This window comes from Microchirus variegatus (genome assembly GCF_963457635.1).
Source record: "Microchirus variegatus genome assembly, chromosome: 1".
NCBI classification, from domain to species: Eukaryota; Metazoa; Chordata; class Actinopteri; order Pleuronectiformes; family Soleidae; genus Microchirus; species Microchirus variegatus.
The window spans coordinates 44,359,507-44,379,173 of NC_139802.1; the positions used below are offsets into that span (position 1 = coordinate 44,359,507).

Below are 19,667 nucleotides of genomic sequence, written 5' to 3' on the forward strand. Positions count from 1 at the left end.
ACACGACGGAGCTGTGAGTTCCAACTTTCAGCCAAAATTTTAATTGATTATTTTTCCTCCACTGCATCGTAATCGTGCCAGGACTGAGAGCCAAAAGTATCTGAACAGAAAAAATATGTTTGCAGCTTTATCTTCATATTAGACCGACCTCTCCAAACTGACAACCACAGTTTATGACAATCTGTAAAACACTCACTCTCCCTGCACCAAAGCCCATAGAGAAAACAGTGATTTTAGCTCACAGGGACACAGGAGTTGTTGATCCACTGCTGCCTCCATCACTGAGTTTATACGTCTTATTTTGTCACTTCGGCTTTTGAAATCCTTCATTCAGATTGCTCTCAGTGACACAAAGTGACCACACGAGGCAGCAGTGGACCAGCAGCTCCTGTGTCCCCGCGAGCGAAAAACGATAATGTTTTTTGGAATAAAAAAAATTAGAAAAAAAAAATTGGGGGGGGGGGGGGGTATTTGGAGAAAGAAAATTACGATTTTTGAAAAAAAATAAATAAACATTTTTGAAAAAAAAATAAATAAACATTTTTGAAAAAAAAAAATGGAAGAAAAAAAAAGATTTTTGGAAGAAAAAAATTTAAGATTTTTGAAAAAACAAATTAAGATTTTTGAAAGGAAAAAAAAAACTTTTTGGAAGAAAACAAGATTTTTGAAAAAAAAAATTTGGAAGAAAAAAACTATTTTTTGGAAAAAAAAATTGGGAAAAAAAATCTTTTTGGAAAAAAAAATTGGGAAAAAAAATCTTTTTGGAAAAAAAATTTTTTGGGGAAAAAATCCTTTCACAAACTTTAAGACAACATATACTTGCTTCTATTAATAAATGAGCCATTCCTTAATTGGTTAAAATCTTTCTACTGTATATCTGTGTCTATAACATTTAAACTATATACTCTTAAGTCTAGTGTTGGTCAGTGAAAACAAACAAACACTGAGTTCCTAAAGCTGGACTTTAAGTTTTTATCAGTAAAAGTTATAAAATTTGCCAAATATACTGCACTGAAAACACAAATGTTTAAAGAGCAGCAGGAGAGAGAGAGGTCTTGTTTGTGACGTTCAGCACTTGTCAACAGGCCTCACTGTGATCAATGAGCCTCACATCCCAGCTACTGACTGCTCTTTGTTTCCAGCCCAGCAGGGGGCGTCACACTCACTGTACTGTGTCTATAATAAGGACGAATAAACGCCTTTTCTTTTGCCTTTTAAGTCCTTTTTCCAGAAATAGCGTCGGCTAACGACGGAGAAGCATTTCCACTTCACACAGCGGGAACACGGAGGCAGAAGTGGAACCTGACGCTCCGGCCGTTTGTTCCTCGGAGAACGACGAGCCTTTGATTCTCAAACACTCTTTTTTTTTTTTTTTTACACCAGGTTCATGAATAATTTATTTTTACAAGGACACAAACAAACAGAAGAGAAGAACAATCACACAGTTCTGTGAACGTCAGCTGGTTCCTGCAGTGTTTGTTGTTGTTTTACAGCACAGAGGTCAAACATGAGGACTGAGTCTTTCAGTCCATGTTTATTTATCTGATTCTGATTTTTTTACTCCATCTGATAAAATATAACTGTTTTAACGTAAGAAAATAATAGAAAAAACCTCAGTTATTGAACAACAGCAATAATCTGTCCCTCCAATCTACATTCAAACACAGTGTTTTCAATAAAAAATCATGTTAAAACGATCAAATAGGTCATCAAAAATGGAAAAAATATGTTTTTTTTGTGGGGGAAAAAATAGATTTAGGGGAAAATATACATTTCTTTAATTTTCTTTAAATTTCTTAAAAAAATTTTTTGGGGAAAAATAAAAATCGATTTTTTCAAAAATCGATTTTTGAAGAAAAAACGTTTTTTTTTTTTTATCAAAAAAACGATTTTTGAAGAAATAACGTTTTTTTTTTTTTATCAAAAAAATTTTTTGACCCAAAAAAAATTTTTCATTGATTTTTGAAGAAAAACATTTTTTTTCAAAAATCGATTTTTTAAGTTTATGAATCGATTCAGAATGGTGGATGATTAGAATCGCGATTCCTATGTCAATCAATTCCCCCCCCCCCACCTCTACTGTATATCCTTGTATATCCAAGTGAGAAATAGACCCTAATTTTCCCCACACACTTCAATTCAAACTTTTCAAATTTCGCCCTCTGGTGGCGAAGTGCTACAGTACATCTGCACCAACTTTCTGGACTTCACTTTTCAAACTACGCACTTTTTTTTCTGCTATATTTTACCGCGCCGATGAGACAAATGAGACGAGTTCAGGACAAAATTTAAATCACCTGCCAGTGAAATTTAAACATCATCATTTTCCTTTTCTTTTCTTTTTCCCGGCGACTGTTGCTTTAAGAGAACGTCACGATGTTCCAGTTCGATCAGTTCTCCATGTGCCGAGCCAAAAATACAAGACTTGGTCAGCAAAACGAAGGAATGTGATGTAGTTAAAAGTCATTATGGCGCCGTAATGTTTTTTCTCTTTATCATCTAGATGGATGAAGCTGATTTTTTCCATCTCTTCCACGGACACACACACACACACACACACACACACACACACTCACGGCCAAGTGTTTTCTTTGTCCTGCTTTGTTTTGTGCTCTTTCAGCAGGATTGCTTTATTATCAGAGGATGGAGAAATCACCTCAGTGCAGATTGAAAATACTTGGCCTGAAGCCACCTCCACGTTAGAATCTCACTTTTATTCAGTCAGACATGTTGCTCTGTGTGTGTGTGTGTGTGTGTGTGGAGTTGAATCAGAGAACAAAACCTGACATCTGAACATCTTATCTCCGACTATCCTCACGTGTGTTTTGACGCAACCTTTTCCTGTTAAAACGATGAAACAGGTCATCAAAAATGAAAAAAAAAAAAAAATGTTGTGGGGGAAAAAACACATTTCTTTGGAAAAAAATTTTTTATGAAAAATTAAAAAAAAATTGGAAAAAATACAACAATTTGGAAAAAATAAAAAATTTTGTAAAACAAATGTTTTTGGAATTTTTTTTTTTTTTTTTTTAATAAAAGATTTTGTACAAAAAAACATTTTTTCCCAAAAAAAATATTTTTCCCAAAATGTTTTTTGTACAAAATCTCTTTTTGGGAAAAATTCTTTTTTGGAAAAATTATTTTTTATAGAAAAAATATTTTTTATAGAAAAAATATTTTTTATAGAAAAAATATTTTTTATACAAAAAAAAAAGATTTTGGGCAAAATAAAATTGCCCCAAATTTTTTTTGACTTAATGACTTTTAATTAGTCAGACATGTTGCTCTGTGTGTGTGTGTGTGGAGTTGAATCAAAGAACAAAACCTATCCTATAACATCTGAACATCTTATCTCTGATTATCCTCGTGTGTGTGTGTGTGTGTGTGTGTGTGTGTGTGTGTGTGTGTGTTGACGCGACCTTTTCTTGTTAAATTTCATTTCATTTCCATGTGAACTAAATCAGACATATGTCAACTAAAAGGCCACCGTACACAGACAGGACTGACCTTTCTCCTCCTTTTACGTTGACGCCAACGAGCTAATGATCAAAATCTGACTCGGCAAAAAATCTGCCGACTCATCCGAGCTCCGACGTAAACTCTATACGGTCGAAAATGTGGTTAAAAAAACATGGCTGCAGGGACACGGAAGGAAACTCACTCTCCCTGCACCAAACTCCACAGAGAAAACCAGCAATTTTAGCTCACGGGGACACAGGAGCTGCTGGTTCACTGCTGCCTCGTGTGGTCACTTTGTGTCACTGATGTTTTTTGGTTTTTTTTTAATAATTATGACTTTTTTATGTCATACATTTCAGAATAGTGTGTTTTAACCATACATTTTTTTACTTTTTTTTTTTTTTTTTTAATAATCACAGAAATGACTTTTATTTCAAGTCACATAATTTACTTTTATTGCAAAATGATCTTTTTTATGCATAATTAGATTATTATTATTAAATTATTTTAATCTAATAGTCCTTATAGCATTTTTTAAATGATAGGAATTACTTTTTAACCTCATCATGTTGACATTTAATCATATATATATATAATCCAATAACTTATTTAATCATAAATTGCCCTTTTACCTAATTATGTATACATTTAAATCACATAATTAATATTTCTCTCATTATTATGACTTTTTAGCTCAAACTTTATATTTACTTTTTTTTTTTTTACTTTATTTGATGTATTTTAATCTAATAATTTTTATTTGTTTGTTTTATCTCCTTTTTTCTGAGTATTATTGTCTGCTTGTGTTTGTTCTGCATCGATCTTCTCTCACACAGAGATTGTACTGCGATATATTGATTATACTAACAGTATTTGTGTACTGTGTATTATTATTTATATTATTATTATTCATGCGTCTTCAAACACGTCGTATAAAAGGAAGAACAGGAACACGCTGACATTTAAACCTCTGCTGCCTCCTGTCCGTCTTCTCTTCTGCCCTTTAAATAATAAGCTGTCTTTTCATGTTGTTACCAACACTCCACATCATAGTGTGTGTGTGTGTGTGTGTGTGTGTGTGCGTGTGTGTGTGTGTGTAATCGGCTGGTAGGTGGTGGACTGATCGCTAACAGACGTTAGATAAAGACACGACTCTCTCCTCGTCCGTTGCCCGTCACCGTGGCGACGAGCAGGCGGCGAGGATCTGGATTTTAATGCAGAAGCAAAACCACGGTGATCTCTTTTCAAAAATAAGATTTGTGGGTTAATTAACGAGGGATTAGAAGCTGCTAAAAAAAAAAAAAGGTGATTAACACGTGAGTCAACCGTGACGTCAGGGTACGGAAAACACTTAAAATATCGATGTAATCGTTCAAAAATACTGTATTTTATTGATTGTAAATACAGAAAAAACAAATGAGGGAGTGCATAGAACAAATGTGGGAGCCTAAAGATCAAACCTAGGAGCGCAAAGAACAAATCAGAGAGTGCAAAGAACAAATGAGGCAGAGCAAAGAACAAGTAAGGGGAGGAAAGATAAAGTAAGGGAGCGCAAAAGACAAGTAAGGGGGCGCAAAAAAGAAGTAAGGGAGTGCAAAGAACAAGTGAGGGAGTGCAAAGAACAATAAGGGAGCGCAAAGAACAAATGAGGGAGCGCAAAAGACAAGTAAGGGAGCAAAAAGAACAAGTGAGGGAGCACAAACAACAATAAGGGAGCGCAAAGAACAAATGAGGGAGCGCAAAAGACAAGTAAGGGAGCAAAAAGAACAAGTGAGGGAGCACAAACAACAATAAGGGAGCGCAAAGAACAAGTGAGGGAGCACAAACAACAATAAGGGAGCGCAAAGAACAAGTGAGGGAGCGCAAAAGACAAGTAACGGAGAAAAAAAAACAAGTAAGGGAGCACAAAGAACAAGTGAGGGAGTGCAAAGAACAAGTGAGGGAGCGCAAAAGACAAGTAAGGGAGCGCAAAAAAGAAGTAAGGGAGCAAAAAGAACAAATCAGGGAGTATAAAGAACAAACCAAGGAGTGCAAAGAACAAATCAGAGACTGCAAAAAACAAGTAAGGGAGTGAAAAGAACAAGCGAAGGAGCGCAAAGAACAACTAAGGGAGTGCAAAAAACAAATAAGGGAGCGCAAAGAACAAATGAGTCGATACGGGTAATGAGACGTTTGGTATTTTGCATCTTTGGCGTTGCGCGTTCACAAACTCCCCAAAACGAACCGGACTTTCCGAGCAAACGGACCGGAGTTCAATGAAGAAGGAGCCGCTTGTGAATGAATGAAGCCTGAATCTATGAATGTCCTCACAAAGACACAAAGTGTGTGTGTGTGTGTGAGAGACAGATTGATAGCAGTGATACCTTGAGTCCTCCACACTCTGCCGCCGACCCCTGGTCCACTCCGGTGATGTAAATCCCTAACGCGTATTCCGCTCCGCCGCGGATCATCAGCCCGAGAGAGCGTCCGTCGTCCAGGACCAGGTTGACCTGATGAAGACAAAAGACGGACAGACGGAGACACAGTGAAGCAGATAACGCAGAGATATTTTAATAACAAAGATGTTTCTCCGTCTGCACTGAGCCTCGTGACAGACGACGCCTCGGCCGTTTACGCTAAAACGGAGAGTTTTTTTAAAACTGCAGAGAGTTTCAGCACCAACATCAAATATATTCACACTTTAGTCGTTATTGATCAATAATTCCAGAGTAATCCTTTCATCGCGACATAAATCAAGCCATAGAACCAGTGAGAAGAGCTAAAATAGGCCTGAAATTGATCCCTGAGGAACTCCATGTGCGTTATTAACCTCAAAGAAAGAGTTTTGAACTTTAACTTTCCCTACTTTCTTCTTTCTGTTTGGGTTTATTGATGAAAACTTCCAAATCGACATCATTTTGACAGGTTTTTCTGACACGACTCAACAGACCAAATCCTATAGAAAAAAACAGCGATTTTACATCACAGCTCACAGACGTTGATCCACTGCTGCCTCTGTTAGTAAATTGAAAATATGTTATTTTGTGATATCTGTGTTTAAAAATATTCCCTGTTATAACCTTGTTAGCCTAGCTCTTAGCTCCAAATCTGCTTACTCACCTGTTAGCTTAGCTGTTAGGTCCAAATCTAGTGACTCACCTGATTGCTCCAAATCTGTGGACTCACCTCGAGTTTAGCTTTTAGCTCCAAATCTGCTGACCTGCCTGTTAGTTTAGCTGTTAGCTCCAAATCTGTGGACTCACCTGTAGCCCAGCTTTTTTAGCTCCAAATCTACTGCCAACCCTGTTAGCGTAGCTCTTAGCTCCATATCTGCTCACTCATCAGTTAGCTTAGCTGTTAGCTCCAAATCTAGTGGACTCACCTGTAGCTCAGCTTTTTTAGCTCCAAATCTACTGCCAACCCTGTTAGCCTAGCTCTTAGCTCCATATCTGCTCACTCATCAGTTAGCTTAGCTGTTAGCTCCAAATCTAGTGGACTCACCTGTAGCTCAGCTTTTTTAGCTCCAAATCTACTGTCAACCCTGTTAGCCTAGCTCTTAGCTCCAACTCTGCTCACTCACCTGTTAGCTCCAAATCTGTGGACTCACCTGTAGCTCATCTTTTTAGCTCCAAATCTACTGTCAACCCTGTTAGCCTAGCTATTAGCTCCAACTCTGCCCACTCACCAGTTAGCTTAGCTGTTAGCTCCAAATCTGTGGACTCACCTGTAGCTCAGCTTTAAAGCTCAATATCTACCGTCAACCCTGTTAGCCTAGCTCTCAGCTCCAAATCTGCTCACTCACCTGTTAGCTTAGCTGTTAGCTCCAAATCTGTGGACTCACCTGTAGCTCAGCTTTTTAGCTCAAAATCTACCGTCAACCCTGTTAGCCTAGCTCTCAGCTCCAAATCTGCTCACTCACCTGTTAGCTTAGCTGTTAGCTCCAAATCTGTGGACTCACCTCTAGCTCAGCTTTTTTAGCTCCAGATCTACCGTTAACCCTGTTAGCCTAGCTCTTAGCTCCAAATCTGTTCACTCATCTGTTAGCTTAGCTGTTAGCTCCAAATCTAGTGACTCACCTGCTCGCTCCAAATCTGTGGACTCACCTCTAGTTTAGCTCCAAATCTGCTGACCTGCCTGTTAGCTTAGCTGTTAGCTCCACTCAAGAGAAGCGTCAGAAAACTACTAATAGCAAGTATGATAATAAATAATGTTGAACTCACACCAGACCAAATCCCACAGAAAAAACTGCTGCCTCTATTGTGTTTGAAAATATTCATTCAGATTGACCTCAGTGACACAAAGTGACCACACGAGGCAGCAGTAGACCTGCAGCACCCGTGTTTCCGCGAGCTAAAAACTCTCATTTTGTCCATGAGCTTTGGTGCCGGTTTACAAATCTCCATTAACGACAAAAAACCCACTTTTAATCACGATAAACGTCCATTGCTACTTTGACCAATCCATTATAACCTCATTTAGCTGCGAGATTCAGATTTGAGCCAAAAACTCGAAACGATTCTTTTTCCTCTTCCCATCGAATTGAACGACTCTTGCCAAGGCTGAAAAAGCGCAAATGGCTAAACCGAGGCGAAAACAAGACGCTGCTGAGTGCAAAATATCCCATTTAACAAACCCATATTATTTCCCCTGCAGCTGCAGAGTTTGGCACCTGCCGCACAAAGTCTGCCTTTAATTCTTTGCAGATGGCGCTGCGGTGCCTCAGTAACTCACCTTTATTTCTCAGCAGGAAATATGTGGGATCCCTCTGACATTTATGCAGGACACGGAGTCGAGCTTTAATTAGCCGACTCATCCCTCTTTTATTGGCGGCTCTTAAGGCCCATGTTGTTCCCTGGCATCGCCTCTAATAACGGCATCAATCCAGCGAGGAAGGAGTCCCTCTGCTGCAGCGTCTCCATGTTTCTGTGAGCAGCCCAGTCTCAGCGCGGACGCACTTATTCACGCCAAATTAACTTCATTAAATATAATTACTGTACGACGAGCGGGCAACGGCTAAACTGGGACTTTTCTCTAAATTACCGCCACATTGTCTCAAAACAACACTTTGAGCCATAATCACAGTTCACACTCTGCAAACAGTGAAGGCCATAACGATTATTACGATTCACAATATATTAGTGCAACAATTTAAGTTGAGTTTAAAGGCGGGATACGTATTTTAAACTGGAAAAACAGGAATCCTAAATCTTTAATCTTAAAGATCATTATGACTTCTTCACCATATCTGCTAACTTAGCTTAGCTGTTAGCTCCAAATCTGCGGACTCCCCCGTTAGCCTAGCTCAGCTCCAATCTTCCGACTTGCCTCTTATCTTAGCTCTTAGCTCCAAATCTGTGGACCTACTTGTAGCTTAGCGGTTAGCTCCAAAACTGCTAAGTTGCCTATTAGCCTGATCATTAGCTTCAAATCTGTGGACTCACCTGTAGCTCAGCTTTTTAGCTCCAAACTTTTTAAAAATCCTATTGGACTAGCTCTTAGCTCCAAATCTGCTCACTCACCTGTTAGCCTAGCTGTTAGCTCCAAATCTATTGACTCACCCGTTAGCCTACTCCAGCTCCAATCTGCTGACTTGCCTGTTATCTTAGCTCTTAGCTCCAAGTCTGTGGACTCATCCTGTAGCTTAGCAGTTAGCTCCAAAACTGCTGAGTTACCTGCAAGCTTGGTCATTTGCTTCAAATCTGTGGTCTCACCTGTAGCTCAGCTTTTTAGCTCCAAATCTGCTGTCAACCCTGTTAGCCTAGCTCTTAGTTCAAAAACTGCTCACTCAATTGTTAGCTTCATTCTCTAGACTCAACTGAATCTTAGCCCTTAGCTCGAAATCTGCCGACTCCCCTGTTAGCCAAGCTCAACTCCAATCTGCTGACTTGCCTGTTATCTTAGCTCTTAGCTCCAAATCTCAGCTCAGCTTTTTAGCTCTAAATCTTCTGAAAATCCTGTTAGCCTAGCTCTTAGCTTCAAGTCTGCTCACTCACCTGTTAGCTTAGCTGTTAGCTCCACATCTACAGACTCACCTGCTAGCTCCAAATCTGTGGACTCACCTCAAGTTTAGCTTTTAGCTCCAAATCTGCTGAGCTGCCTGTTAGCTTAGCTGTTAGCGCCACCCAAGTGAAACGGCAGAAAACTACTAATAGAAAGTGTAATCTGAATATCTTAAAATAAAATTTGTGTGAAAAAGTGAGCGTCCGAGTCACAAGAACAGAACAAGAATAAAGAAGCGAATAAAGGTTCTTCTGTGGACGCAGGATTCAAATATCTGAAACTTTATCAGCACAGCATTAAAACGGCAGCCTGTGTTAATGTGGCTGAGACGGTAAAGATTAATGTGTGGCTCTCAGCTGCTGAAATATTGAAACTTCTTGTGTCATCAATCTCTGAGCTCACTGTGACAGTTTCCTCGCTGCAGGTCAGAAGGTGGAGGTTCGTGACGACTGAAGGTCCAATTACTGTTATCGCTCAAATGTTTGGTTTGGTCCGATACTGTAATTATTATTTTAGTTTGTGGCGGAGGCTTCAACTCAAACACTTTGAACGGTGCAGTGTCAAACTTAGCATCGGCCGATCAAAATCACGTTTATACGTTTAGCGCAAAAACTACACGGTTAAAACAAAGTTACCGATGTTTTGGTTGGACAAAGTTTAACCAACGATGGAAGACGTGGCAAAAAAATCACCTAATCTGCTGACTCACCTGTTAGCTTAGTCATTAGCTTCAAATACGTAGACTCGTCCATAAGCATAGTCATTATATTAACTATCTGAAGAGTCATTTGTTAGCTTAGGTTTGGTTTTAAATCTGCTGACTCACCTGTTAGCTTAGTCATTAGCTTTAAAGCTGAGGACGAATTTGTTTTCTTAGTCATTAGCTTCAAATCTGTAGACTCGCCCGTTAGCTTAGTCATTAGCTTCAAATCTGTAGACTCGTCTGTTAGCTTAGTCATCGATTCGAATCTGTAGACTCGATTATTAGCTTAGTCATTAGCTTTAAAGCTATAGACTTGCCTGTTAGCTTAGTCATTAGCTTTAAATGGGAAGACACATTTGTTAGCTTAGGTTTGGTTTTAAATCTGCTGACTCACCTGTTATCTTAGTTATTAGCTTACGGTTAGGTTCGTCATTAGCTTTAAATCTGTAGCTCACCTCTCAAGTTCGTCATTAGCTTTAAATCTGTAGACTTGTCTGTTAGCTTAGTCATTAGCTTCAAAAATGTAGAATAATTTGTAAGCTTTATCTCTAGCTTCAAATCTGTAGACTTGCTGTTAGCTTAGTCATTAGCTTCACATCTGTAGCTCACCGGTTAGGTTCGTCATTAGCTTTAAATCTGTAGACTCGCCTGTTAGCTTAGTCATTAGCTGCAAAATATGTAGACTTGTCTGTTAGCTTAGTCATTAACTTCCAATCTTTAGACTAATTTGTTAGCTTACGTTTCGTTTTAAAACTGAGGTTTTAAAACTGCTGACTTACCAGTTAGCTTAGTGATTAGATTAAAATCTATAGACTCACATGTTAGCTTAGCGGCTAGCTCCACATGAGGCTATCGTTCATCTTAAATACACAGATTTTATTAGCTTTATTTGGTGAATTGTTTATCAGAAGTTTTCAAATTCAAGTCCCATCTTTTCAACAACAACGACCAGCTGCTATAAAACATTAACATCATTCTGGGAACACGTCATTAAAAAGGTGAATGTTTATAACATGGTTCCTCGTCTCACCTTCTTCTCGTCGCCCTCCTGCAGGAGCTGCATGTTGCTGCGTCGCTGGCTGTCGCTCCTCTTCAGCGTGGCGCTGCGCTGCTCGGGCAGGTCAGGAGGGGGCGACACACTGCGACCCTGAGGGTCCACCCACGTGTAAACGTGGTTGGTGACGTATCCGCCGGGAATCCGTCCGACCGAGCGCACGGAGAGGCCCAGCTTTTTACTGCCTTTCAGCACCTGAGGAGAGACGAGGGAGACGAGGTGAGGATTTAGCGCAAAAAACTCACACTTTCATCCTTTTTACATTCCGTTTTTATAAGGTCGTTCATGTTCCTAGGCGCAAACATTGACGAGGAAAACAAACCTAAAAGGTATATTTTAAATCTTGAAGACAAATTTGTTAGCTTTGTCATTAGCTTTAAAGCTGAAGACAACTTTGTTAGCTTAGTCATTAGCTTTAAAGCTGAAGACAAATTATTTAGCTTAGTCATTAGCTTCAAACCTGTAAACTCACCTGTTAGCTTGGTCATTATCATTAAAGCTGAAGACAAACTTGTTAGCTTAGTCATTAGCTTCAAACCTGTAGACTTGCCTGTTAGCTTAGTCATTAGATTCAAATCTGAAGACTTGCCTGTTAGCTTAGTCATTAGCGTTAAAGCTGAAGACAAATTTGCTAGCTTAGTCATTAGCTTCAAACATGTAGACTCGCCTGTTAGCTTAGTCATTAGTGTTAAAGCTGAAGACAAATTTATTAGCTTAGGTTAGGTTTTAAATCTGCTGAATCACCTGTTAGCTTAGTCATTAGATTCAAATCTGAAGACTTGCCTGTTAGCTTAGTCATTAGCTTTAAAGCTGAAGACAAATTAGTAAGCTTAGCGATTAGCGTCAAACCTGTAGACTCGCCTGTTAGCTTAGTCATTAGCTTTGAAGTTGAAGACAAATTTCTTAGCTTAGGTTAGATTTTAAATCTGCTGAATCACCTGTTAGCTTAGTCGTTAGCTTTAAAGCTGAAGACAAATGTGTTAGCTTAGGTAAGGTTTAAGATTTAACCTTATGATATCATTCTAAAGTGTATGATTTTCAGATAAAAGCCGAAAAGAAACATAAATAATCATAAATAAACATTTCGACTCACAGAGACCAAACGGTGGCAGAATAATAACGTTAAGCCAAACTTTTTCATCATAACGTTAAAAACTAAACAACCTCCATTTGCATTAGCTTCACTTTCCCTTTGTTATTCTCGTGTTTTCAAGGGGAATAAAACAGCAAAAATTGATTTACAACACAAAGGAACCGTTATTCTGCATTCAGAACACGGCGCAGAACAACATTCCCCCGACACCTGAGAATGTTTACGCCGCTTTATCTCGCCGTTAGACGGACTTTTCCAACTGGAAACATAAGTTTGCGTTGCTTAATAAACCGTTCACTCTCCTGCACCAAACCCCATAGAGAAAACCGATTTTCGATTTTAACACCACATCACACAGGAGTTGTTGGTCCACTGACGCCTCCATAACTAAGTCTTACGTGTTATTTTGCGACTTCTGTGTTTGAAATCCTGTGTTCGGATTAACCTCAGTGACACAAAGTGACCACACGGGGCAGCAGTAGACCAGCAGCTACTGTGTCTCTATGAGATAAAAACGCTGATTTTCTCTATGGGGTTTGGTGCGGGAGAGTGAGCTGTTTAGAAACCTCTTTAAACCTTTTTATCTACTTTTTATCTGAACGTTAAGGCTTTTTTTTATCTCCATATTTTCTCAAAACGTTTAACTTTGTACCAATAATTTTGACTCTTAATGTCATAAATATGACTTTATTTTATATATTCGTTTAACTTTTTATCTCATAATTATGACTCTTTGTATTTTGTGACTTTCTATCTCATAATTTTGAGATTTAATCCAATAATTCACCGTTTTACCTCATAATTACAATCATAACTTTTCACTTCGTATCTTGTAATTCTTACTTTATACGTCATAAATACTACTATCTTTACTTTTTATCTCATAGTTATAGTTTTTTATCTCAGTATTTAAACATTTTACCACATAATTATGACTCTTTCTCTGATAATTCCGACCTTGGCATCTTATGACTTTCTATCTCATAATATTTTATGAATCAATTTTATTTTAATCTCATAATTAAAACTCCTTTCTCAGTATTTTGACGTTTCTATCTTAATATTTCAACATTTTATCGCACAATTCTGACTTTTTATTTGATATTTTGTACATTTTTATCTCATTAATACAAAACGTAATGTTTTTTTCGAACATTTCTGACTTTTACCAGATTACAGACAAAAATTTTGACTTTAATCTCATTATTTTGATTTTTTTTAATGCTAATTTTGGAGAACAAAACCTGGTCTGAATGAGGCAGAACCTTATCTCTGAGGATCTGGATGAGTTTAAGACTAAGGTGGAGTTAGGGATTAACTGGTTATGGTTAACGACCGGGATGAGGCTTTTGTTAAGTCCGTCCAAATTAATGGAAATCAATGCAGTGTCTTTAAGTGTGTGTGTGTGTGTGTGTGGTGTGTGTGTGTGTGTGTGTGTACGTGGTCATTCGTAGGACGGACAGAGACGACTGCAAATGAAGTAAATACTTTAGAAGGATTAATGAGTAATTGACAAGGAGGCCGACGCGGAGACTTAATGGAACCAAGTCATCAATCTCAGGGATTAGCCGCGGGAAAACATCTCCATCTGAGCCACTCGTGCTGCCTTCTCTTCAACACACTGATCCATCCCTCACACACACACACACACACACACACACACACACACACACACACACACACACACACACACACACACACACACACACACACACACACACACACACACACACACACACACACACGGTTGGTTTACGATATTATCACAAAACATGCTACCAAACACATTTTTTTCTAGTTTTTTTAATCAATAAAGTCTATCTTTTTATGCTAGCCATCACAAAATATATGCCAGCAAACACAAACGTTTTGTAGTTTTTAATCAATAAAGCCTATCTTTTTTATGACAGCAAACAAACATTTTTTAGTTTTTAGTCAACAAAGTATATATTTTTATGCTAGCCATCGCAAAACATGCTAGCAAACGCGAACTTTCTCTAGATTTAAATCAATAAAGTCTATCTTTTATGCAAGTGGTCACAAAATTTTCTAGCAAACAAATGTTTTCTAGCTTTTAATCAATAAAGTCTATCTTTTTATGCTAGCTGCCACAAAGTATGCTAGCAAACTCAATTGTTTTCTCATTTTGAATCATTAAAGTCTATTTATGCTAGCTATCACAAAATATATGCCAGCGAACACAAACGTTTTCTAGTTTTTAAAGTCTATCTTTTTATGTTAGCTTTCACAAAATATGCTAGCAAACAAACATTTTCTAGTTTTTAATCAACAAAGTCTATATTTTTATGCTAGCCATCACAAAATATGCTAGCAAACACAAACTTGTTCTAGTTTTGAATCAATAAAATCTCCATTTATGCTAACTATCACAAAATGTGCTAGCAAACACAAACTTTTTCTAGATTTGAATCAATAAAGCCTATCTTTTTTATGACAGCAAACAAACATTTTTTAGTTTTTAGTCAACAAAGTATATATTTTTATGCTAGCCATCGCAAAACATGCTAGCAAACGCGAACTTTCTCTAGATTTAAATCAATAAAGTCTATCTTTTATGCAAGTGGTCACAAAATTTTCTAGCAAACAAATGTTTTCTAGCTTTTAATCAATAAAGTCTATCTTTTTATGCTAGCTGCCACAAAGTATGCTAGCAAACTCAATTGTTTTCTCATTTTGAATCATTAAAGTCTATTTATGCTAGCTATCACAAAATATATGCCAGCGAACACAAACGTTTTCTAGTTTTTAAAGTCTATCTTTTTATGTTAGCTGTCACAAAATATGCTAGCAAACAAACATTTTCTAGTTTATAATCAACAAAGTCCATATTTTTATGCTAGCCATCACAAAATATGCTAGCAAACACAAACTTGTTCTAGTTTTGAATCAATAAAATCTCCATTTATGCTAACTATCACAAAATGTGCTAGCAAACACAAACTTTTTCTAGATTTGAATCAATAAAGTCTATCTTTTTATGCTAGCTGTCACAAAACATGCTAGCAAACTCAATCGTTTTCCCGTTTTGAATCAATAAAGTATATCCTTTTATGTGAGCCATCACAAAATATATGCCAGCGAACACAAACGTTTTCTAGTTTTTAGTCAACAAAGTCTATATTTTTATGCTAGCCTCTGCAAAATATGCTAGCAAACACAAACTTGTTCTAGTTTTGAATCAATAAAATCTCCATTTATGCTAACTATCACAAAATGTGCTCGCAAACACAAACTTTTTCTACATTTGAATCAATAAAGTCTATATTTTATGCTAGCGGTCACAAAATTTGCTAGCAAACAAATGTTTTCTAGCTTTTAATCAATAAAATCTATCTTCTTATGCTAGCCATTGCAAAATATGACAAAGAAAATATGACAATGACTAAGCTGATATACGACTTTGACGCATAAAAGAGTGTAAATGTGGACGTTTTCTCCTTTAAAAAAACACTCCATACGATCTACATCATCATCATCATCCTTCAGAGTCTCTGTGCTCTTTCTATTTATCGTTTTTTTTTTTACACTGATCGGAGCGAAATATTCATGAAAACCTAATGAAAAGGAGAAGAAAAAAAAAAGAAAAATGACCTGCCAACAAATCCTTGTCTCACACATCTGCTTTTTTTTTTACGGTCGTAATAAAAAGAAGAAGATAATTAAAGGGGCGTGCGTTTGAGATAAAAAAAAAGATGACTAATGAGTGGTAATTGCACAGTCTTTGACGTGGACACTCTGTGGAACGGCCGGAGCTTCATGGATCAAACCACCCGTCACTGTTCGTTTCTTTACACCAGCTCATTTATCAAAGTGGCCTCCTGTAGCTCCGCCCCCTCCCTCCCATGTCTCCTGTATTGAGCGCGGTATCTCATGGCGACCGTAATTTACGACGTCTCCTCCGCGGACTCGGGCGACTTTGACGGATATTTACTCAAACTGAGAGGGAGCGAGCGAGCGAAGCCGAGACAGATAACGGAGAGCAGTCGACGCTGAGGAGCTGCTTTAATCACATTTCTCTTGGTTTTTCTCTGATATAAAAGACATGTCTCCCTGTTGCATGTTCTATGATACAAAACTGAAGGTTGTAAACCGCTCACTCTCACACACCAAAGACCATAGAGAAAATCAACATTTTTAGCTCACAGGGACACAGGAGCTGCTGCTCTGCTGCTGCCTCGTGTGGTCACTTTGTGTCACTGAAGTAAATCTGAATGAAAAATTCAAAACAATATAATACAAATAAACTTCATTGATAGAAAACTAGAAAACGTTTATTTTTGCTAGCATATTTTGTGATAGTTAACCAACTAGCATAAAAAGATAGACTTTATTGATTAATAACTAGAAATCTTTTTCTAGGTAGAGTTTTCTAGCATATTTTGGGACAGCTAGCATAAAAAAGATGCAGTTTATTGATTAAAAATTTAAGAATTCAAGTTTGCTAGCTGCAATAGCTAGCATAGATAGACTTTAATGATTAAAAATGATAAAACAAGAGAGTTTGCTAGCATATTTTGTGATAGTTAACCAACTAGCATAAATATATCAATTTTATTGATTAATAACTAGAAATCGTTTGAGATTGCTAGCATATTTTGCGATAGCTAGCATAAATAGATAGATTTTAATGATTAAGGACTAGAAAAGGATTGAGTTTGCTAGCATATTTTACGATAGCGAGCATAAATAGATATACTTTAACGATTAAAAACCAGAAAACTGATAGTGATAGTTAACCAACTAACATAAATAGATAGACTTTATTGATTAATAACTAGAAATCGTTTGAGTTTGCTAGCATATTTTGCGATAGCTAGCATAAAAAAGATAATACTTTAATGATTAATGACTAGAAAACGAGTTTGCTAGCTTATTTTGGAACAGTGAGCTAGCATAGATAGATAGATCATCTATTGTTGTTTTTAATTTCATTTTAATTATCACCAATACTGTTTGGCTGTTCACTGTTAATTAAAAGGGTACAAAATTGTACCTAAAATGATTTACGCAAATGGAAAAACACTTTTGCATGAGCTAACGTTTCCTAAAGGGTGAACATTTCTCCTTCAACTGATTCATCAATTATCAAAACAGTCTTTGATGAATTAATTTAGTAATTAATTCATAATAGACGAGTCATTGCAGCCCTCGTCGTGTTTCCTGCTGTGAGTCACTGTCGCATTAAATAACTCAAATAAATCAGATGCGGACAATAATGATTTCTTTGCTCGTCACTCACCGTTTCCTTGAAATTGTAAAGGTGTCGTCATTTCGCAGGTACAGTACACACACACACACACACACACACACACACACACACGCACAGAAGAAGCGTTGGTTATTTCATTGTTCGCTGGCTTGTGTTATTGTGTTTTGGTGATAATTTGTCGTGAATCATCAAAGGTGACCTCGAAGTGTACGGTATACGCTTGTGTGTGTGTGTGTGCCTTAGCATGAAAAAGATATTGTGAAAGAGGCCTTTCATTTCTGTGCGTGTGCGTGTGCGCGCGTGTGTGTGTGTGCGTCAGGCCTCAGCTTCCCCCGTGGACTCGCCGTGATATTTGACAGGAATGTTGATGAGAATCCTGCAGCTCTCTGTTCTCTGGGATAAAAAAAAAGGTGGATTTTTTTTTTTTTTTTATATTTTTAAAAAAGGATCCTCGTCACGTCTCATACGTTTCAAATGAAACGGCAAAGGTTCCTCTGTGTGAAGTCAAAATTAATATGGATCACTTGTTAAACCTATTATTAATATTTAATGTACAGGGAAGAACAGAACGTATTCAGGCTCCGACGTTCTCTCAACACTAGGACATTGAAACTGAAGGAGTTGTTATTATTTATTATTTATTTATATAAATCGCGTTTTTTGAGGGAAAAAAAAGTTTCACGTACATGAACGAAAGTTGGTACACGCGTTAATCACGTCAGGGCGGTCCAAAAAGTCAATGATGGTCAATGGACAAAACCCAATAGGAAAGCCGCCATTTTGGTTTGAAATTAAATCAAAATTTGCTATAAAATGTGTTAAATTATACAAATATAAACAGGATCATTATAGGTTGTTTGGATGTAGATTAGATTAAAGGCTAATTATGGAATTGGTGTGGCGTTTTCCCACTTCCTAATAAATATAATAAAAACTGTTGCCAGCAACACAAACATTTTCTAGTTTTGAATCAATAAAGTCCATATTTTTATGCTAGCAATTCCAAAATATGCTCGCAAACACAAACCTTTTTCTAGTTTATAATCAATAAAGTCTATCTTTTTATGCTAGCTATCACAAAGCATGCCAGCAAACACAAACATTTTCTAGTTTTGACTCAATAAAACCTATCTTTTTATGCTAGCTACTGCAAAATATGCAAGCAAACACAAACTTGTTCCAGTTTTGAATCAATAAAACCTCCATTTATGCTAGCTATCACAAAATATGCTTGCAAACACAAACGTTTTCTAGCTTTGAATCAATAAAGTCTATCTTTTTATGCTAATGTCACAAAATATGCTAGGAAACAAATGTTTTCTAGTTTTGAATTAGTAAAGTCTATCTTTTGATGCTAGCTATTGCAAAATATGCTAGCAAACACAAACTTGTTCCAATTTTGAATCAATAAAACCTCCATTTATGCTAGCTATCACAAAATATGCCTGCAAACACAAACATTTTCTAGCTTTGAATCAATAAAGTCTATCTTTTTATGCTAGTGTCACAAAATATGCTAGCAAATAAAAACTAGGACAAGTTCATCCAAATACCATTGGTGCGAAATCGCCAATATCGCCTCCAAAGTGGCGTTCAATCCAAGATCGCCATTGACTTTTTTGACCGTCCCAACCTAATAAACACATGTACCAAGTTTCGTTCATGTACGTTAAACCCGACATCATCAGGTACTGTCACTGATGGAACTGTGTCGTGGAAAAGTTCCATTAGATTTGGTTAAAAATGTAACTGCGGTGATTTCTTCATGCGTCTTTATCGTTCTCCATTTGTCTTTGTGTATTTTTTTTATCACTATATTTTCAAACTCGTTATTTCCGATACCATTCATCTATTTTCAGCTCATTTTTTAGTCCCGTCATGTTTTCGTCCTGCACTTATGCCTCTTATCTTGAAGCCCATTGTCGTCGTAATTTATTCTTTGGCCCGAAATGCGTGGTCTGACTCCACCGTGCTTCATGAAAGACTGTGAAATTGAAAATGTAAATGAAGGCAAAGTTTAAGTCCCTCGCTCCTTTATTCCTCTCTGGATCGCTGTAACCGCTGTGATTCACTCTATCTGAGCGTGTCGTTCAGACGGAGCTCCAATAATTACTTAAAAACAGACCATTAAATATGTTTCTGATGGCTC

At 37.3% G+C, this 19,667-nt stretch overlaps 1 protein-coding gene across 1 annotated transcript in view; it reads right to left on the reverse strand.

Moving 5' to 3' along the window:
* whrna (whirlin a) overlaps nt 1-19,667 on the reverse strand; it is a gene marked incomplete at both ends in the record, with an annotated part of 113,170 nt that overhangs the window by 66,967 nt on the left and 26,536 nt on the right. The window contains 2 exons of the mRNA XM_083903228.1: nt 5,823-5,948; nt 11,172-11,390. Coding sequence (XP_083759354.1) covers nt 5,823-5,948; nt 11,172-11,390 — 345 coding nt within the window. The remainder of the gene's footprint in view (nt 1-5,822; nt 5,949-11,171; nt 11,391-19,667) is intronic.